Source organism: Phoca vitulina, unplaced genomic scaffold (assembly GCF_004348235.1).
Source record: "Phoca vitulina isolate PV1807 unplaced genomic scaffold, GSC_HSeal_1.0 scaffold22, whole genome shotgun sequence".
NCBI classification, from domain to species: domain Eukaryota; kingdom Metazoa; phylum Chordata; class Mammalia; order Carnivora; family Phocidae; genus Phoca; species Phoca vitulina.
In genome coordinates, this window is record NW_022589725.1 from 46,556,556 (window position 1) to 46,579,015 (window position 22,460).

The 22,460-nt window shown below is 41.1% G+C and overlaps 2 protein-coding genes across 2 annotated transcripts in view; one reads left to right on the plus strand and one right to left on the minus strand.

The window, feature by feature from the left end:
- Positions 1-17,113, minus strand: part of SEPTIN10 (septin 10) — a 70,608-nt gene extending 53,495 nt beyond the window's left edge. The window contains exon 1 of the mRNA XM_032419392.1: positions 16,925-17,113. Within this exon, the coding sequence (XP_032275283.1) occupies positions 16,925-16,951 (27 nt within the window). The 5' untranslated portion in view covers positions 16,952-17,113. The remainder of the gene's footprint in view (positions 1-16,924) is intronic.
- A 472-nt stretch (positions 17,114-17,585) lies between these two features.
- Positions 17,586-21,405, plus strand: SOWAHC (sosondowah ankyrin repeat domain family member C). The gene has a single exon (XM_032419928.1). The coding sequence runs from the start codon at positions 17,769-17,771 to the stop codon at positions 19,404-19,406; it is 1,638 nt and encodes a 545-aa protein (XP_032275819.1). The 5' UTR covers positions 17,586-17,768; the 3' UTR covers positions 19,407-21,405.
- The last annotated feature ends 1,055 nt before the right edge of the window (positions 21,406-22,460 follow it).

A 22,460-nucleotide genomic window follows, 5' to 3' on the forward strand; every position in this document is an offset into this window, starting at 1 on the left:
GGGAGTAAGAGAATGAAAGCAGAGAGGGTCAAAATAATTACCTGGGTCTATTTTATGGGTTTCAAGATGACAGAGTTCTTTGGCTTAAAATAGTACTTTGAAAGATTCCACAAACTCATTATTTAAAATCATTTTATTAACTCTTCAGGTTAAGGAAACTTTAAAATAAAGAGTCTTGATCTAAACTTTTACTAAAAACAAGTAGTAACATTACCTGATTCTAGAAGTGGATGGTAATTACAACCCAGGGAAAAAAAGAAAGAATTCAACTGAAACCAGTAAGACTGGATAGTGTTAAGGCAAAGCAACACAGCAGCCTCCTGTGTCCTGCCTGGATCTCCCCCAGGGCAGTCTCAGTTTAGGGCAGCTTGGGAGAGCCAAAGTCCCATCAAAATATCACCTCAATGTTACCATCATCTCCAATAAATATAAAAATTAGAGGATAACTACAAAGTCTAATATTCAGCCTCAAAAGATCAGGACATGGAAATTCTTTTTTTTTTTTTTAAAGATTTTATTTATTTATTTGACAGAGAGAGAGATAGCGAGAGCAGGAACACAAGCAGGGGGAGTGGGAGAGGGAGAAGCAGGCTTCCTGCCGAGCAGGGAGCCCGATGTGGGACTCGATCCCAGGACCCTGGGATCATGACCTGAGCCGAAGGCAGACGCTTAACGACTGAGCCACCCAGGCGCCCAGGACATGGAAATTCTTGAGAGTGGTTCATGTACTAAAGAGTTAGGGGTATCAAGCTTAACAAAAGCTTACAGTAATAGAAGGCTGCTTAAAATAATAAATGCAATTTATTTTGAAATTATTTTGAAATTACTTTCCTCCCTTTAATTAGAAATGGGAGTATTTTGTTTATTATAGGGAAAAATACCATTTCTAATTGTGTCACTGCAACGAACATCCCTCTTGTGGTACACTACTTAGATCTCCCGTCTAGCAAGAACTTGCCCTTTGATTACAAAGAATGAAGCTGGCTGACAGCCTCCAGCTGCGGAGCCTTCAGGATCTGCACAGTATTCCACCGGAGACCATTCCTCCCTGGCAGCCCCTAGCCCAGGACTGAGCACAGTGAGGGTGTCAGGGCCTGGCCCCTTCTGTGCTAGGTGGGCAGCCCTAACAGTCAGTCAGAGAGCTCTCTACTGGGTTGGCCCAGACTCTGCCAGACCTGCATGCCCTCTGAGGCTCTCTCCACCAGGTTCTAGCTTCCCAGCTTCTTATCACAGCTATCTCCAACTGCATCAGAGCTTGAAGGCTTTTCCTTTGCAGTCCTGCTTCCTCCCCCTTTCTCTTTCATACGCATTACCTCCCCTCCCTACCTCCTACCCCCAATCTACCTCTAACACTCCTAACTTCAGCATCTGCTTCCTGGAGGATCCAAAGGGACATACCTGTATAAGCATCAATCATTCTGTACGTTTGATAATTTCCTCATGATAAATTCCTAGGATATAATTACTGGTCAAAGGTATGAACATATTGCCAAACTGCCCCTCAAAAAGGCTATACCTGTTCACATTTAGTATGTTCAAAAAAAACCCCCAAAAACCAAAAAACAAAATTTGTATGTTCATTTCATTATGTAGTCATCAATTCAGGATATTAACACTTTTTAAGTGTCTGTCAATTTGATAGGCAAACACTGACATCTTAATTTGATATCCAGTATTTCGAACATTTTTTTCAGCATATTTTCATAAGTCGTCAGTTCATGTTTTCCCCCATTTGCCTATCAGGGTATCCCTTTTTTGCTCCTCTTATTTACAAAAGCTGTTGGATATAACTCTGTGCTTGTCATGTGTATTACAAATATCTTCTCCTGATCTGTCACTGACCTTTTCAATTTTCATAGAGCCTAATCTATCAATCCTTTCCTTTATGGTTTCTTCCATAAATGTAAAGATTAAAAAATCTTTTCACACCCTGAGGCTTAAAAAAAATGCATCTAAATTTTTTCCAAGTTCTTTTAGGGTTTCATGTCTTACACATAAGTTTTCAAGCCTTCTAAAAATTACCTTCTAGCACTGTGTGAGTCAAGGCAATCTGACTTTTTCCCAACATCCTTAGCCTACTTCTCCATAAAGGGACAGCAAAGTATATTCAAACATCCATAGTCTGTTTTAGGGAAATGAATCCCCAGGGAAAAATTAAGAATTGCATGAATGGACTAAAGAGGCCAATCTGACACAGTGAGGAGAAATTACTGAAGGACTAGGGCTGCCTAGCAAGAGTGGAAGGATTCAGCTACTGCCCCCCACCCCGTGGGGGGGTTTAAACAGTGACATAGTCATCAACTAGGCAAACAGTAGAGCCAATTCCTGCACTGAGTGGGAAGCAAAAATAATGATCTTCTAAGGTCTCTTTCAACTCAATTTTATGACTGCATAGCTATGAGCGAGCAATGAGGAAAAAGTATGTGATGTGTTGGAGAATGAAGAATGAGTCATGGAAACTGCATGCTCAGACAAAGGGAAGTAAGGAAAGGCACAACAAAACTGCTAGTTGATGTGAAAAGACTTCTTGGAACTGTATCTCAAGGCTTACTTAAATGAAAAGTAGACAGCTTGAATTCCTGGGAGAGGGAGTATGTTCCATGCAGACTAGGTGATAAAAAAGCCAATCAAATTTTAAGTCATTTATTTAACCCAGAAAAAGCAAATGGGAAAAGGAGCTGAAAAAGGGGGGAAGGCAGAAGAAACTCATTAAAAAGACTTAAAATCGACAAGGAATACCTGAGGAAAAAAGAATACTGAGGAATCAGTGTGAAGACTATCAATACACAACTGCTTTTTATTTGTTCCACAAATACACACAATACTTAACTAAAAGGCCTTCCATTTCCAGGACAGAATAACAAACGCCAGGCACTGAGGATCAAAAATGAATAAGTCAAATACCCCTGCAATTTAAATTTTAGTACAGTGAGAAAACAGTCTTTCAACTTATGGACAGGACACAACAGTAGCTCAGGGTATAATGAACCCTGCATGGTCAGAGAAGACATTGCCAAGAAAAGGCTTGAGCAAAGACTTGAAAGAGAAATACAAATATTCCTAGCAAATGGGAAAAGAAAGTAGAGGAACTGATGTGTGCAAAACATGCAAGTATACTTGGAATGGTTGGAAAACAGCAGCTGGAATGGTTGGAAAACAGCAGTAAGCTCATTATCATTTAAGCCTAAAGAGGCTTAAGGTTAAGTGCAAGGAGGACACAAAAGGTGAGCCTGGACAAGGCAACAGGGGGCTGGACATCCACTCTGCCTTAGAGTGAAGCCCTGCCCACCTTCAAGTGTCTTGACCTAAGGTAATTTGGTAGATATTACTGTGAGGCAGGAAAGAAATGAGATAAATCAGCACAGGTTTGATGAAATTTTGGAAATACTGAGTTTAAGGTTCTCATGGGCACTCTGGATCCCTCACAGAGAGTCTAATCACCCAAATCTTTAGTCAAGTATATAATTAATCTAGGGTAATTTTTACATGATTATTAAAAATACAGTGGTAATTCCCATTTCTCTTGAAGTTTCCACTGATTCTCTAAGACTGGAATTCATCCATATTGGTAATTCTACATTTTAGAGCACTAAAAACTTAGCCTAAGTCACTTAGCCAGTCAGGCTTACTTTTTAGACTGAACATAGTTAATGCTGTATTACTACTAACAGGCTGCAGTTTAGAAGGTAGTTTCCATTTTTATAAGTCAGAAAAAGAAATGTTTAAAAAAAAAGGGAAAAGTTGCATATAAGTCTACATTGAAATACTGACTATGGGCAATATTATTACAAAAATTGGAAGCAATAATTATGAAAATTAAGAGAAATGATATGATATGATATTAAGTGGCAAAATAAGAATTTAAGACTGTACTGACACCATGGTTACAAGTTATTTACGCATATGAACAAGCATATACGGAGTCTGAGTCTTTTTTTCTTGATATCCATTAATATTATCACTTAAGTGAATTTTTTTTTAAGATTTTATTTATTTATTTGACAGAGAGAGAGGCAGCGAGAGAGGGAACATAAGCAGGGGGAGTGGGAGAGGGAGAAGCAGGCTTCCCGCTGAGCAGGGAGCCCGATTCGGGGCTCAATCCCAAGACCCCAGGATCATGACCTGAGTCGAAGACAGACGCTTAACGACTGAGCCACCCAGGCGCCCCTTCACTTATGTGAATTTAACAAAGACTAAAAGAAAAAAAGAAGTAAGTATTTTTCAAATATCTATAAAAATGCATTTATTCAACAGGTATGTATTGAGTGACTACTATGTTCGAGGAACTGTCCTAGGTACAGGGGAAGTATAACTTAACAGAATAGAAAAAAGTCCTGGCCATCAGGAAGCTTCCATTCCAGTTAGGGGAAGACAGGCATAAAGCATATGCTATGATAATAGGTTCCACACTACAAGGGGTGTCCATTAATGACAGTAAACCTTGAAACAAAGCTCCCACAAATCCTCTCTGGGAAGTTTGGTCACATGTAAAATTGGTAAAATATTACTATATTCTGACTAAATTAACAAATACATAGGAAGGCTTAATCCATCTTAACCTAAGAAAAGCAATGGGAGGAACTCTGGGGAACTGTGGAACAAGACACAAGCAATAAATAGGTGAAAATTTTTATTATTCCTCTTTCATCTATACTGACAAAGAGGAATATCATGCTGTGATGATGCCCTGTTCCCTCTGTAGGGCAATCCTTTTGCCCTGGGCCATACTGTCCTTTGGTACCATGGCTCTCTAAGGCTTTACAGGATTTGACCACCATCTATCTCTATCTCTCCAGCTTCACCTTGTTCTTGATGCCCCCACTTCGGGCATGTTTTCAGACATGCCAAAGCCCCACCCCACCACAGGTAGGCCCTTTGCAACGGTCATTCCCTCTGCCTGGATACCTTTTCCATCCTCAGTCCCATATAAAAGTTCCTCCTTTCAAGGAGCTTAGTGAAGAGGAGGCAGTTAAAGAGGAAAGCAGAGTGTGGTCAATGTTATGAAGGGAAGAGAGTGATGTGATCCAGAGCAGTCAAAGCACAAAGGGGGAGAGGGGGAGATTTCCAACAAGGTGCAAATACAGTTCAATGGAGAAAGGCAAGTCTTTTTAAAAAAATGGTGCTGGAACAACTGGGACTCCCATATGGAAAAAAAAAAAAAAAAAAAAGGAACCTTGTACTATATACAAAAATTACCTCAAAATAGATTGTAGACCTAAAACTTTGTGTCCTTAGGTTAGACAAAAATTTCTTAGCTACAACACCAAAAGCGTGAGCCATAAAGAAAAAATGATAAATTGAACCTAACAAACTAAAAAACATCTGCTCTTCAAAACACACTGTTAAGAGAATGAAAACACAAGACACATACTTTGACAACACATTTGTAAGTCATTTATCTCATAAAGGACTTATATGAGAAATACATATATATTTAAAACTTGTACAACTCAATAATTACACAATAACTTAACTTAAAAAAGTTTTAAGAACATGACAAGATGCTTAACATCAGCAGTCATAAGGTAAAGCCAAATAAATCACGAGATATCACTACATACCTATCAAAATGACTTTTTAAAAAACTGACAACACCAGTAAAGATGCAGAGCAACAAGGGCTCTCAGTCAGTATTGGTGGGAATACAAATTGGTACAAACATTTTGGAAAACAGTTTGACAGTTTCTTAAATTAAATAAACACTTACCATTCCACTCAGCAATCTTACTCCTAGATATCAACCCAGATGAAATAAAAAATTATATTCATATAAAAACCTGTATGTGAATGTAACTAGTAACTTCATTCAAAACTGTTAAAACTGGAAACAGCCCAAATGTTCCTCAAATGGAGAAAGAATGAACAAACTCAACTGTTAACACATCCATACAATGGGCTAATACTCAGCAATAAAAAGGAACATGCAACAACAGGGACAAATCTCAGAAGTATTACATTCAGTGAAAGAAGCCAGCTCAAAAGCTATGGTAATTCCATACATAGGACACTCTGGTAAAGGCAAAACAATTGGGGCAGAAAACTGATCAGTGATTGTCAGAGATCAGGAGAAAGACTATAAAGAAGCACAAAGGAATAGGGGGTTGGACAGTGATAGAACTGTTCTATATCTTTGATTATGGTTATGGTTACACAACTGCTTGTGTTCATCAAAACTCATGGAACTTTATACTAAAAAAAGGGTAAATTTCACTACACATATATTATACCTCAACAAAAAAACTTAATTCATGAAGCTATAACAAAATTTGCTAACTAAACATAAGTAATCAATACATGGGAAAGCAGTAGCTAACGAAAACTTAGAACATCTGAGGATAAACTAATTAAGACAACATATTTGTAAGCAGCAATAAAAAAGTAAATATACACCAAAATAAGCAAATGCAAAAGGAGATTAAAATATTTTCTCCAACTGTTCAAATTACAATTCAGCATTAGGTTCTTTTGGCTCTCAGAATTATGTGGAAACTGTAAATTATATTTTTTTTCTATACAACAGAATCTCTGTTACTATATGACAAGCAGCCTATCTTCTCCCAAAAGAGAGAGCCCTAGAAATGATCCCAATGGTCCATGTCACAGCAGAGAAGAGTTAACATGACATCAGTATAAACGTATGGCTTAAGAAGGCTGTTAGAATTAACTGCTTATGGTGGCAACAGATGCAAACTGCTGGAGCACAAAGTAACTGCCAAAGCCCTGTATGAGGGTCTGGGACAAGGAGGTACAATGAAAACATGAACAAAACAAGATTTCTCTGGGGGCGCCTGGGTGGCTCAGTCGGTTGGGCGTCTGCCTTTGGCTGTCATGATCCTGGAGTCCTGGGATTGAGCTTTGCATAGGGCTCCCTGCTACCCTCTGCCCCTCACCCCACTTGTGTTCCCTCTCACTCTCTCTGCCTCTCTCTCAAGTGAGTAAATAAAACCTTTAAAAAAAAAAAGATTTCTCAGTAAAATTTAAGAAAGTTAACCCTCATCCCCCCAAAATGGAATAACAGTATTGAGCTCCTGGGGTTAGGAGGATAAATGTGATAATACAACCTAAGTACTTGTCACAGGGAAAGCACCTTAGCATTTGGTAACATTCAATTATCCCGGTGGATATACTCAAAGCAGCAAAGGAGAAATCCATATAAAAATATATCTTGAGAAAAAAAAAATATATATATATATATATCTTGAGGGGCACCTGGGTGGCTCAGTCGGTTAAGCGTCTGACTCTTGGTTTCCGCTCAGGTCATGATCTCAGGGTCATGGGATCCAGGCCTGAGCCCAACTGGGCTCCACGCTCAGCACAGAGTATGTGCTTGAGAGTCTCTCTCCCTCTGCCCCTCCTGCTCATGCTCTCTCTCTCTGGCAAATAAATAAATAAATAAATCTTTAGGAAAAAAAATGTAAAAACACATCTTGAATACTTTAATGTTTGCAAAGATCTTTAGAGATTATTAGACCACTAAAAGAAGTAAAAATATGTCCAAAGAAGTTGAAAGTAATGGCTAAAGTTCCCTTTAGTTTTTTACAACTATACCTAAAAAAATTTAAAGGGAATTTTTTCATGATTAGTAAATACAATTAAAAGGCATCTCGTGTTATTTTAAGATTGAGTATACAGACTGAGTCTGAGATATTGAATCTTCTTCCTACCTAAAATACACAGCCAGTTCTTCTAATCTATAGCCATCTCTTCTTTAGCTCAATATTGAACTTTTGCAAAGTCTTCACTATATAACTTAAAACTAGTACAAATCATAATCTTACAAATAGGTTGTATTTTCCAAAAGTTCATTTTAGTAATAAGCTTCTTGAATTTAGAATACAGTTTCCATAGAAACAATATTATAAATGGAGTTCAGGTCCTGAGTAGGTTCACAAATGCCTCATTTATTTACCTATGATATACAATTTACAGCCCGAGGGTGCCTGGGTGGCTCAGTTGGTTGAGCAGCTGCCTTCAGCTCAGGTCATGATCCTGGAGTCCCGGGATCGAGTCCCGCATCAGGCTCCCTGCTCAGCAGGGAGTCTGCTTCTCCCTCTGACCCTCCCCCCTCCCATGTGCTCTCTCTCTCCTCTCACCCTCTCTCAAATAAATAAATAAAATCTTTAAAAAAAAAAAAAAAAAAAAAAAACAATTTACAGCCCGAGACTAAGTTTTCAAATCCAGCAGCTAACTAAGAAGAAAGCATATTTGCTGCCCTCTTCCTAGAAAGACCAACTCTAGGTCATGCATTTGTAGTGGAGATATTACCTAACCCACAGAAAGGTGGTAGAAATCAGCCCTTGGGGCATGAAAAACCCCAAAGTCAATGGTTTGTAGCCCTCCTAAGCTCAACCTACCTAAAAGAATTATTCTTTGGTATTGAATTCCTCTTATCAGGGAGAACTTAAAGTTATTCAATTAACTAGATTAATTTTAAAAGACTGATTAAATCTCTTATTAACAAAATTTGATTTAAATTTAATTTTTCACCTTAAGGGGCAGTAACGAAAATAAAAGATTGAGAACTACTACTCTAGGTAAACCTTGAGACAGGACATGTTTGCCATTTTGTCTTTTCCCACCTTGCTTTTGCAGCGCTCTCCCATGCTGTCTTTCCCACTCCAGTCTCTTCCCCCAATCTGGCCCTAAATCAAAACTGCCCACCTGTATTCACTCCTAATGGATTCCCTTTCTGGACTCCCAAAACCTCACTAGGTGTTAGGAAAGTGACCCACTGACTTTCCAGAGCTAGCTATACTTACCCACTGACTTCCCAGAGCTAGCTATACTTTCACAAGAGAATAAGTGGATTTCATGCAGTATAAATGGGAAAATGCTGAAGATCATACTGGAGGTGGGGGATAATTCAATGTCTTTGTTTTTGAAGCCCTGACTCACTGCTCTGCCTACTGAGCAGTACTAGCTATGAATTTGTCAAAGAGGACAATTTCTCATCCACATATACAGGACCACCCTAGTTAACAACACCTCTTAAAACAAAACTCCTTTATAACAAAGACATCTTTTGATTTTCAAAAATCATTCGAGCAATTCTGGCTTAATCCACAGCTCAAGGTAATGTTCCAGCTATAGAGTATACATACAACTAGGCAAAATATTGCTGTGCACAACTTATATTTGTCTATGAAAAAAACAGCATACAGGGGCACCTGGGTGGCTCAGTCGTTAAGCGTCTGCCTTCGGCTCAGGTCATGATCCCAGGGTCCTGGGATCCAGCTCCACATAGGGCTCCTTGCTCAGCGGGAAGTCTGCTTCTCCCTCCCCCACTCCCCCTGTTTGTGTTCCCTCTCTCGCTGTCTCTCTGTCAAAAAATAAATAAAATCTTAAAAAAAAAAAAACCAGCATACAGATGACTCACAAAATATCTTTCTACACATATAAGGCTAACCAGAACAACAGGACTCCTTAGTGTCTCTATAAGTATAGCCCACACAGAGAGTAGGATAAACTTGACCTCATTCTTAAGAGGAGAGGGGAAAGGAGATCAGAGATGTCTGATGATTCTCCCATCTTCTCTTTGGTAAACCCCTTGGTCATGTGACACTAGGCTGCTTAAAACTAGCTTGAAGGGGCTGAGGCACCCATCATACCTGGCAAGGACCTGCAGGGCTGGGTCATCCTGGTCTCACCCCACACCCAAATCTCAAACACAACTGTCTCTTCTCCTTTCCCCTAACCATAGCCCCTTCTTCTTCCTATGTATATATTACTTTGTTCAACATACAGCATCATTTTAGTTTATATTTCAATTTAATATATTACTCTGGTCTGACATCCCAGCAAATAACCCTAGGCCTCCTATATAATTTCTACCTCTGGTCATAAGGATTTTGGAACACAACTTTTGTTAATGAAATGATTACTACGCAATCTCCACTATACTGCTGTATACTTTTCTGTCAGTTGTCTCAGGCCTAGACATCAGAGTATGTAGGATTCTTTAAATGGAAAAAGAGGTGGGACAGCCTTAAATGGAACATGGCTGAGAGGGTCTATCTTTATCCCTCTCCTCTAACAGAGACTCTATAGCCTTAGCTCTCCCCTATTCTTATCAGAGAAACTACCACTTTCTCTCACTTGAGTCTCCAAGCATCTTCCCTTGTAACAGAAAGAAGTGGGAGTGAAATTCTAAAGCCTAGGGTCATTCTCCTCAGTTTATATATCCCCAAGGGTGAATTTCAAAAATCTTTCACATGCTGTTTGAATTTACCTTCCTTTCTAGTCTCAATACCCAGTGCACTTTTTAAAATTTGGCCTGACAATTTATTTACTCCATAATTTAAAACTGTCTAGTGCCTGAAAAAAACAGACTGAAAGAAATCTGAAAATTCTAGAATTCCCAATGTAGTCAATTCATGGTTACTGAGACAATATGGTAACCATGTTTCTCCAAACACAAGGTCTAAAGGGATCATGGTACTTAGAAAGATAACTGGCACTGTTGCAGAAAATCCAGGACTCAAGACTTTTCTAACTAGGTAAAACTGTAATCACACGCCTTCATTCGTCTATGATAATAAGGTTTGTAGGTAGCCAAAGGGAAACCTATACATTTGATGCGACATTATTTAAGCAAAGCAAACAAGGAAAAGGGGGGTGCCAAAATATATAAGGTTGGCAAACAAAATTCACCCTCAAAATGTCATGTTCTGGAATGAACTGTTTCAGCTAAATCCTCAGTGAAAAATCTCAAGACTTGCTGAGAAATACAAAGAAAGCAGTTAATTTCAAATTAGTTTAACTGCCAAAGACAAAATTTCAAAGATGGGAAGAATATTGGAACAAAATATGCATATTTACTAAAAGTAATACTAACAAAGTCTAAGTGCTATGTCCCAGTCTACAAAATCATATTTATTTTTAAGGTATTTAAAATGAGTTTTTCATCTTTTATTTATGTTATTGAGACTATAAGAAATGTGATTCCTATTTCCATGATCTTCAAATCAGTAGTGGATACAAATATTACAAGGTGTTAAATAAATTTTTGAAATAAAGCATCAAACTTCCTTCCAGATATGAGAAGAAAGTGTAAAATCAAAGTTCTGAGAGAGCTTTGAAAATCAGGTATTTTGTATTAGAAGTACTTAAAATCTTAAGCAGAGAAAATCAGATTTAATACGGTTAAAAATGGGGGTTGATACATATTCCTGAAGAGAGGAAATCTATTCTGTAGTAAAATATAAAATTTTAAAAGTACTGTCCTTCCTCTTCTCCCACACACTAAATTAAATACATACATATATACATACATACATACGTACATACCAATACAAATAGGTAGTCTGGGACTTTGTTAGGATCAAAACCGGTCTGGGAATGCCTAAAAGGTATGACATTATCTGTGTCCAGCCTGGTGGAAGGTGGAGCTTCATGAAAGCATAAATGCAGACCAAGAAATAGCTCCTGGCTGCCTGTAAGAATTTATAATTTCTGCATTTAACATTCAACAAGAATAAAATGATTCAAGGTGAACTTATTTTCCATATAAAGAATAATCAACATCTGTCCTCAACAATATATAATCATGGCTATGAAGGATACAAAGAATATTAAAGGTTGCTCTTCCTGAAAACAGATCATGAGGGGGAAAATGACAGACAGAGGGGGAAAATGCAAGGCTCATTAAAACTTAATTGATGCAAAAAGTTAAGTAACAATACAAAACATAAGTTAGGAGGTATTACAAAGTAGCATATGACTAAGTGGCAAATGAGCAGTATGACAGATTTCAAGGGTTAGGATTCTCTGGGAAAGCTTCAGAGAAGGTGGGACAGGAACCTGGTCTTTCATTATCCTATAATGATTATAGGATCTGGATCAGTGGGAAAAAAAGGATGTTTCTCCAGATGGAGAAATGGAAATACACAAGGCACTGAGGTGGTAATTAATTCCAGGACATGAAAGTAGAAAATTAAGAATCACAACTTCGAAACAGAAAATAAAACAAATGAGGAAAGCCTCTAAGATACATTCTCTTCACTGAAGGATAACTAAAAAAGACACATAAAAGAGTTCAGAAGCATTACAGCTGAAAGAAGAAATCACAAATGCAGATAAAAGTTGAAAAAATTCAGACACCATTTAAAAGTTTTGGTAAGGATAATCTGGAAAAGCGGGAAATTCCAAGTGCTTTTCTCAAGAGAAAGGAAAAGATAGTCAATGTTATTTCAAGATCTACTATTGCAGTCAGCAATAAATAACTATACAGTCAAGATCTCTTGAATCATAACACTTATGCAATTACTAATAAGGGACAATGCTGGAGCAGTGGCAGAAACAATATGGCCAAGAGCAGATAAATTTAACAACTGGGAAGGAATGGATCACCAAACAACCCATTACCACAGTTCATCCAATAAGAAATAATATTAATAGCCACATAACTACTAAGGAAATAAAATCTGTAATTTTAAAACTCTAAAAAAGAAACCTCCAGGCCCAAATGGTTTCACTGAAGAAGGCTATCAAACATTTAAAAAAGAATTAACACCAATTCTACACACTCTCTTCTAGAAAAAGAAAAGGAGGGAACACTTCCCAATTAATGTTATGAAGCTATTATTACTCTAATACCAGACCAAGACAATACAAAAAACCTACAGGCCAATATCCCTCATGAACTGATAGAAATCTACAAAAAAATCTGCCTCTGTGATGAAAGACTGAATGCTTTCCCCTCAACATCACAAACAAAGCAAGAACATCTATTCTTACCACTCTTTTTCAAATAATGCTACAAGTCCTAAGCAGCACAAATAAGGCAGCAAGAAAAGACAGATTGGAAAGAAAGAAATAAAACTGTCTCTATGTGCAAATGACACGATTTTCTATGAAGACCATCCCAAGGAATCCACTAGGAATCCCAATTTCAAGAATAAATGAATTCAGCAAGGTCAAAGGACACAAGATAAATATACAAAAATAAACTGTATTTCTATATGTTAACAATGAATATGGGGATGATAAAATTAAAAATGTAATTTACAATTGCTTAAAAAAATGAAATGGGTGTAAATCGAACATGCAAGACTTGTATGCTAAAAACTACATAATGCTGATGAAAGAAATGAAAGAAAATATAAAGAAATGGGGAGAGACACCATGTCTGTAAGTTGGAAGACTCAACATACTAGAGATTTCAATTCTCCCTAAATTGATACAGATTTAATGTAATCCCTATAAAATCCTAGCAAAATTCTTTGTAGATATTGACAAGACTATTCTAAAATTTATAATGAAAGGCAAAGGAACTAGAATAACCAAATAATTTTTGAAAAAATAAGAATAGGGGCACCTGGGTGGCTCAGTCGGTTAAGCATCTGCCTTCAACTCAGGTCATGGGATCGAACCCTGTGTCGGGTTCCCTGCTTGGTGGCGAGCCTGCTTCTCCCGCTTCTCCCTCTTCTCCCCGCCTGTGCTCTCTCTCGCTATCTCTGTCTCTCTTTTAAATAAATAAAATAAATAAATAATCTTAAAAAAAAAAAAAAGAAAAGAAAAATAAGAAAAAAGTGAGAAGTACCAATCCACTCTATTTCAAGAATTATACAGCTACAAGAATCAAGGCTGTGTGCTAATAGGGACCCACAAATAGATCCACACAAATATACTCAACTGCTTTTTGACAAAGTGCAAAAACAATTCAACAGAGGATAGATAGCATTTTTAACAAATGGTGTTGGAGCATCCACAAGCCAAAAAATGACACTTGATCTAGTCTTACACCTTATACAAAAACTAACTCAAAATGGGTCATGGGCTTGGGGCTCCTGGGTGGCTCAGTCAGTTAAGAGTCTGACTCTTGATTTCAGCTCAGGTCATGATATCAGGGTCATGAGATGGAGCCCTGCAGCGGGGCTCCACCCTCAGCAGGGAGTCTGCTTGAATTCTCTCTTTCCCTCTCCCTCTGCCCCTTCCTCCGTTCACACTCTCTCTCTAAAATAAATAAATAAACCTTAAAAAAAAAAAAAAAAAAACAGGTCATGGGCTTAATGTAAAATAATAAACTATAAAACTTTTAGGAAAAAAATGAGAAAACGTTTGGGATCTAAGGTTAGGCAAAGAGTTCTAAGACTTAACACCAAAAGTATAATCCATTGGAGGAAAAATTGTTAAAACAGATTTTATCAAAACTAAGAACTTTTGCTCTGCAAAAGAGTCTTTTCAGAGGACAAGAAAAAAAAAAACAGACTGAGAGAAAACATTTGCAAACTACGTATCAAGAAGGGACTGGCACCAGACAAATTTTTAAAAAAGAAAAAAAAAAACCCCTCGAAAATCAACAGTAAAAAAATCCAATTAGCAAACGGGCTAAAGAAATGAAGAGACACTTGTTGTGATGAGCACTAGGTATTATATGCAACTAATGAATCATTGAACACTACATCAAAAACTAATGATGTACTATATGTTGGCTAACTGAACATAATAAAAAAAAAGAAATGAAGAGACATTTCACTGAAGAGAATATGCAGATGACAAATAAGCCCATGAAAAGATGCTAAACATCATTAACCATTAGGAGAATGCAAATTAAAACCACATACCTGTCATACATACATACATATCTATCAAAATGTCTAAATAAAAAATAGGAACACTAAATGCTGATGAGGATGCGGGGAGACTGACCCCACATACATTGCTGGTGGGAATGTAAAATGGTGCAGACGCTCTGGAAAACAATTTTAACAGTTTTTCATCAAAACTAAACATGCGGGACACCCGGGTGGCTCAGACGGTTAAGCGTCTGCCTTCAGCTTAGGTCATGATCCCAGGGTCCTCAGATGGTGTCCCGCATCGGGCTCCTTGCTCAGCCGGGAGTCTGCTTCTCCCTCTGCCGCTGCCCCTGCTCTCTCTTTTTCTCTCTGACAAATAAATAAAATCTTTTAAAAAACAAAACAAAAAGCTAAACATGCAACTGCCATGTGAACCAGCAACTATACTCCTGGGCATTTATCCCAGAGAAATGAAGACTTATATTACATGACATGTTACTGTACTGGAATGTTTACAACAACATTATTCATAGTAGCCCAACAATGGAAACAACTAAGTGTCCTTCAAACAAAGTGTGGTACATCCATACCATGGAATACCACTCAGCAATTAAAAGGAGCAAACTAATGACACATGCAACCACCTGGACGAAATCTCCAGAGAATTTTGCTCCATGAAAAAAATCCAATCCCAAAAGGTGACATACTATGTGATTCCATTATATAACAGTCTTAAAATGAGAAAATTATAGAAATGAAAAACAGATTACTGGTTGTCAGGGGTTAAGGAGGAAGTGGGGTAGAAATGAAGTGGATGTGGTATAAATGGACAACCTGAGGGATCCTGTGGTGATGGAAGGTTCTCTATCTTCACAGTTATCAGTAGCAATGTCCTGGTTGTGGTCTTGTACTACAGTTTTGCAAGATGTTATTATTGAAGAAAACTGGATTAAGGGTACAGGGGATCTCTATTATTTACTAACTGCAAAACTACATCTGAATCCTCAATTACCTCAAAATAAAAAGTTAAATTAGAAAATAAAGGTAGCATTATTGCAAAATAAGTACAGCAACTGACAAGAAATCCAACACCAATTAAATGAAGTGCTCTCTTTAGCCCACGTTTAATTCTGACGATTACTCTGAATCAGAGTTTATAAAACACATTTTCCTCACCTACATACGCACACCAAGCAACTGTAGCACAGTTCAGACAGAAAAACAGATTTCTCTAAACACGTGATAAAAGTGGAAAGAGACCTGGGCTGTATCAGGGAGAAAAGTCCTTATCCAGGCTCTATCAAAGAAACGCTGTATAACTTCCACACATCACCTTACCTCTATGGCTACAATCTGAACTCTGTTCCTACTATCTAAACTAATTTAGGAGATTGCTTAGACCAGTAGTTCCCAAACATTTTGGTCTCAGGCCCCCAAAGAGCTTTCACTTACCTGGATTACAACCATTAATATTTACAGCATTAGTAATTAAAAGAGAATTTTTTTAAAAGACAAGTACACACATTAGCCCTCAGAATGGTGAGGTCATCCCATCTCATGCAGTCTCTGGAAAATTCAATGTGTACTTAGAAAGAGGGTGAAAAGGGCAAATAACTGCTTGGTATTGTTATGAAAATAATTGTGACCACACCTTGAGAACCACTGGCTTACTATCAAATGAGGTAAATATTTAAGTGATTTTAAAAGTATAAAACACTGAACAAATCATTGAACAAAACTTACATTCTTTTAATGTTCAAGGGTGCCAAGGCAAAGGAAAAAAAAAAAGCTCAAATCCTAATGGAGGACAACTTGGACAAGCGCACAGTTGGTAAAAAGAGGGAACTTCTTGAAAGTCCAAGGAATCTGGGCTCCAGGGAGTATAGTCAGGGAAGAGTGTACAACCATAAAATATTACACTACTATTGCATTAATCTGCTCTGTGCGTCCAAAACCGTTATAAAAATGATGGACCCACAATCACTGTTTCAGTTTAACTTTTGGCGAGACAGGGAAGCAATGAAAAAACCTCCAGCCACTCCAGCACCGCGCTCTCCGCGAGCTGTGGGGGTCCGCCCTGGGCCCCGCTTCTGGAGGCGAGGTACAGCCACGCCGGGCGTCTCCTCCGCTGCAGCAGGAGAAAGAGAATCCCCCCATCCCCACCGGGTCGGACCAGCCGGCCGCGGGACCCCGGAGAGTGGGCAGTTAAGGGCTGGGGAGGGGCGCGGCTCACAATCGCCGCCTGAACTGGACGGGGCCGGGACTGGGCTGCCCGCCCTGAGCCCCGGGCTAAGGAAGTTACGCTGGGACCCCGGGAAAGGCGGGGCGGGGGTCCTGGGAGTTGGGCCCTTGGGGGAGGGGGCAGCGCTGAGCAGCGGAGGGGGCTTGAGGGGTCGACCGGGACTCACCAAGTGCCGCGCCACCTCAGAGGTCATGGTCCCGAGCGAGAGCTGAGCGAAGGCGGGGGTCCCAGTGAAGCGGGGGTCTCAGCCCCGGCCCCCGAGCGAGCGTCCGGACCACGAAGGGAGCAAAGGGGGGCCGGAACGGGTGGAACGCGCGGGGCGCTGGCCGGAGGCGGGTGTAACGGGCGGGACCAGCCTCCGCTGGGGGAGGGGGGTAGCATGGAGGGGGTGTTCGGGGAAAGGGGAGGAGCCAAGCCTAGTGGCCTCAGTGACGCGAGGGCGCAGAGCCGGAGGGCGGAGGCCCCACCAGGCGGGGCGCGCGCCATTAACCGCGCCAAATCGTTGAGCGGGCGCGCGAAGCGAGCCTCTCATAGGAGTGCCCCTCGACGTCTCATAGAACGACAAATCCATGCAGGGGGAGGGTGACTGGAAGAGATTCGGGACCTGAGGAAGAAGATGCGAGGAAACAAACCTCGGGCAGCGGACAGCAGCGGGCGGGCGCACTGATTGCGGGCCCCCGCGAAGGCCGGAAGTGGGCGGGTCATGGGGCGGGGAGGGGGCGTGTCCGCCGGCGGCCGGCGGGAGCCGAGCTTGCGGCCAGCGCGGGGACCGGAAGTGGGCGGGTTCGGGGGCGGGGTGCAGCCGGCGGGGGCGGGGCCGGCGGGGGCGTGTTCGCCCGGGGCGCGGCCCCAGTAAGGCGGTGGTGGCGTCTCCCGCTGCGGACAGCCAGGCACGGACCCTGAGGAGCCAGCCGATTCGACTGTACGTCGGTCAGAAGCCAGCGTTTGGAAGCCGGCCGAGATGGGGCCGGGTTGAACCGCCCGCCGCCGGACGAGCAGCGCGGCCAAGGATGGAGGGGCCGGCGGAGTTCAGCCCCGAAGCCGTGCTGCGCTTCCTCTCGGAGCGCGGGGGTCGGGCCCGGCACGCCGAGCTGGTGCAGCACTTCAGGGGTGCCCTGGGCGGCGAGCCCGAGCAGCGCACCCGCGCCCGCGCCCTTTTCAAGGAGCTGGTCAATGCGGTGGCCACGGTGCGCACCGACCCTGCCGACGGCTCTAAGTACGTGCACCTTAAGAAGAGGTTCTTGGAGGGGGCCCCACCGTCCGAAGCCGTGCCCCCACGGGACCTCCCCAGCATCTCGGTGACTGCAGAGCCCGAGTCCAGCAGCTGCGCCCCTGGGGCGCCCGACGGCCTGGTCGAGACCCGGGAGAGCGGCCTGTGCGCAGAGGCGGCGTCCCTGGAGGCGTCCCCAAGTCCGCGTTGCGAGCCGAGCGATGGGGAGCCCCCGGCCGCAGCGCTTGGGCGGCCAAGCGCGGCCGGCGAGAGCCGGAACGGGCCGCCCCTGAGCGGCGGTGCCCGGAGGAAAAACTCGCGGCGAGACATGCAACCTCCCCCCCGGGGACCGGTCCCCGGGCCCAGCGAGGACCTGGCGCCCCCGCCCCACGGCTGCGGCGAGATGGACTCGGGCAGCTCCCCCGGGGGCGTAACCACCCCAAGGTCTACCCGCCAGAACCTCCGGGACCTTGTGATGGGCAGCTCCCCGCAGCTGAAGAGGAGCGTCTGTCCCGGGGGGAGCAGCCCGGGCAGCTCCTCTGGGGGAGTACGCGGCAAAGGCGGGGGCGACTCAGACAGCGCATCAGTCGCTTCGTCGTCGGCAGAGGAGGAGAGCAGCGGCGGGGGTTCAGTGACGCTGGACCCTCTAGAACACGCCTGGATGCTCTCAGCCTCTGACGGCAAGTGGGACAGCCTGGAAGGGTTGCTCACCTGCGAGCCCGGCCTGCTCGCCAAGCGAGACTTTATCACTGGCTTCACCTGCCTGCACTGGGCCGCCAAGCACGGCAGGCAGGAGCTCCTGGCCATGCTGGTCAACTTCGCTAACAAACACCAGCTGCCAGTGAACATCAACGCCAGGACAAGCGGAGGCTACACTGCCCTGCACTTAGCTGCCATGCACGGGCACGTGGAGGTGGTGAAGTTGCTGGTGGGGGCTTACGACGCAGACGTGGACATCAGGGACTACAGTGGGAAAAAGGCCTCTCAGTACCTGAGTCAGAGCATCGCGGAGGAAATCAAGAACCTGGTGGGAGCCCTGGACGAGGACGATGGAGAGAGTGCCACTGGCAGCGGGGGTGGGCGTTGGAGGCTTTCAAAGGTGCTCCCTTCACACCTCATCACCTACAAACTCTCACATGTTCTGGAGGATGGAGGGGATCATCACCATCATCACCACCACCACCACCACCACTTGACTGAGGGATGGGCTGGAGCCAAAGCAAAGGATCCAGGTCGCAAGGGCCCCGGCAGCTCTAGTGGACGAATAAAACCCAGACTCAACAAAATCCGCTTCCGCACCCAGATCATCCACACTACACCCTCTTTCAGAGACCCGGAGCAGCCACTGGAGGAGGGGGAGGAGGAAGAGGAGGACCGGCCTCTTAAAGGCCACTCATCCTCATTCAAACTGAGGCCGAAGTCCAATGTATTTGGGTAAAAATAATTCCTTTTAGAAAATTCTAGGTTTATTGGTCTTCAGGAATAGAATACACAGTGTAGGCAAGGAAGAGAGACCAGAAAAGAGGCTAAATTCTGCATTCTTACTTGGGGAGTTGGAATGGGTGGGAGGAATTCCCCCTAGCATTCTGTGTGAAGTAGGTTTCCAGTGATTTTTTTCATCAAACCGTGCCCTAGGCCTCTTTTCCCTATGCCACCCCTCTGCCCTGGAGTCCCTGTTTCTGAGGACTGGAAATGTATTTAAATTGGGTGTACAGAATTGATGATTGAGGGTTCCTTTGATTTTACCATTACTGGATGCCATGCAAAATAAGGAATATTGCACTTTCATGTTTCTGTTTTGAAAAGTGATTACTCTTCCAAGAGCAACAAGAAATGCAAGTTGTAATGAAATTGTAAGTGTGAACAAAACTACATACTGCTCTGGTTTTTTGTTTTTTACTAATTGCATTTACTTTTTAAAATACTACTGAAGGTCAGGTCAAAGTTGAAAAGCGACAATACTATTTAGAGAATAATGTGAATAAAAATGGTATCCTGTTTGTATTGTAAGTAGTGCTCAACTATGTTTTTAAAAAGCAATTTCAACTTTAATCACTGAACTAAAGATATAGGCAACATTCATTTTTGAGGTAATCTATAGTGTGGTTTCCTCTTAACTATCTCTAGTATCATTGCACTCAGTGTTAAGGTACATTATTAATAACTACACAAATTTTTATTTAAAGAGAACACTTAACAACCTATGGTACTTTTAAGTAAAACATTGCCTTTGGTTCTGATTCTCACTAATTTGTTTTGCTATTATAAGTCTAAATTTGCCAGAGTTTTAATTCTAGGGATCATATAACCATTGGTTCTATTTGACATGACCCTATTTGGTGGTACTTAGATGTGAATTGCCTACAGAATCTGTTTCTGATTTAGACGACTAGGAAAAATTGGCATAAATGTTAGTGAGCCTATGCTTCTGTGAAGTAATTATTAAATCAATGATTCTCACATAAGGTACACTTTTTATTTTACTAATAAAGTACACTCATTGTGCTCATAGTCTGTGCTTTGTAGCAATGTTTGCAAATGTTTATAATACTAAAGACTTTCAATTTTCCAATGTTTCCTTGAATTTGTTAGAGACGTACAGTGAAGTTATTGAAAAGCTGGATAGTAAATCTACCCAGTTAAAAATAGCACTTTATAAAAGGGAAAAGAGAAGAGATGGGACTATTTATTTAAATGCTGCTGGCTATTGAATTCTTTTGTATATAAGTGAAAAATACCTTTCATTAAGATTACAGAGTTAAGTGTAGTTCTTAATCACATTTCATTAAAATTTGTTAGGGTAAACGTCTATATAATATAAAATTTAACTCACAAGCGTATTAAATCAATTTGTAACAAGATTCAAAACAACTTTGTGGGAGACTAATTCTAACAAGTCCTTCTCTCTCAGTTTTTTTTTGGTGTCCTAACTGCTGAAATGTAAGTACCTGCAGCCCATAGAGGTACATAAGATGTGTATAAATGTGAATGAACCAGTATATAAATGGCGCAGAACTGGAGACTTAAGAGAGTTCTTAGATCTTTACTTTCCCAAGTCGGAGAAATTTGTACCAAGTTTGTCAACCTTTCTAGATAGCAATTGAATTTGTTTAAAGACATATCAAAAATATTCACATAAAATATAGAAAGTATTATCCATTTGTGTGCCTTTTTTTTTAGGATTATGGAAGTGGGCTAGGTACGTTTGAGAAGCACTTTTATCCATACATATGGATAAAAACAGTCTAATTTTGTATAAATAGAGGTTCCTTGAAGGTGAAAAGCAGTCATTTGTTTGGAATCATATACACATTACCTGTATCTAGTGCAGAACAAGCTATATAACTTCCCACCGAGGAATCTGACATTTCTTTTTTTTTTTAAAGATTTTATTTATTTATTTGACAGAGTGAGACACAGTGAGAGAAGGAACACAAGCAGGGGGAGTGGGAGAGGGAGAAGCAGGCTTCCTGCGGGGCAGGGAACCTAATGTGGGGCTCCATCCCAGGACCCTGGGACCATGACCTGAGCCGAAGGCAGGGGCTTAACACCTGAGCCATCCAGGCACCCTGGAATCTTATATTTCATTGACATATAAAGCTAAAGTGAACTATGAAAAGTAGATACTTCAGAGCCATCTAAATGTTCTATTAAAGTCAGTATTAATCTCAAAACATATATTAGTAACTAATTACACAAAATCTATAATTTACCGGATTTTTAGAGATTGAGTCAATACTTCATTTAACCTGCCTTTCACACTAAAGATTTTAAATTTTCCAATAAACTCTAAATTTTCAAAAATCATTCCTGAGGGGAACTACTTCTAACATTCCTTGTCATTATGTGCTTGTGTGCAATAAGTATAGCATTTTCATCTACTTAAACTCTACATTCCTCTTATTTTTCAGTTTCCAAATTGAGATTATTAAAAGCAAATGATCTGTGTAATTTGATTTTGTGGAGTTGTGTCTGCCATTAATGGAAATATATATGTCAGTTACTTAGATGTTTGTTGATATGAAACTGTGTAGGGTAGACAACCCAAGTATATCCATGTGTTTCTTATAGGTACCCTTGAAACTAGTGAATGTTTGGTCACAATTCTCTACACTTTTATGGTATGTAAAATGCAGCTAGTTTATATAACTTGAAAATCTGGTACTATTTTATTCATGACTGAAATCTTGTGAGTCCAGGATGCCTTGTCTCTTATTTTTTAAATGAGTGAAACTTTGGGAGTTTATAGAGTGTATAATTTGTACAAGTTTGTTTTGTCAAAATAAAAGGTTCACACTACATTTTTTCTCTGAATTGTCTAAATCGTTGTAGTCCTTTATACTTCTTACCTGTGTAGTGTTTTATAGTTCACACAATGCTTTTCAAAGTTTCCATTTATATAATCCCTTTCCTGTCCCTTAAAGTTGATAAGGGAATGAAGGTTGATGGCTATTCAGGGTCACAAAGTAAATGGCAGCTAGTAAGATTTTAA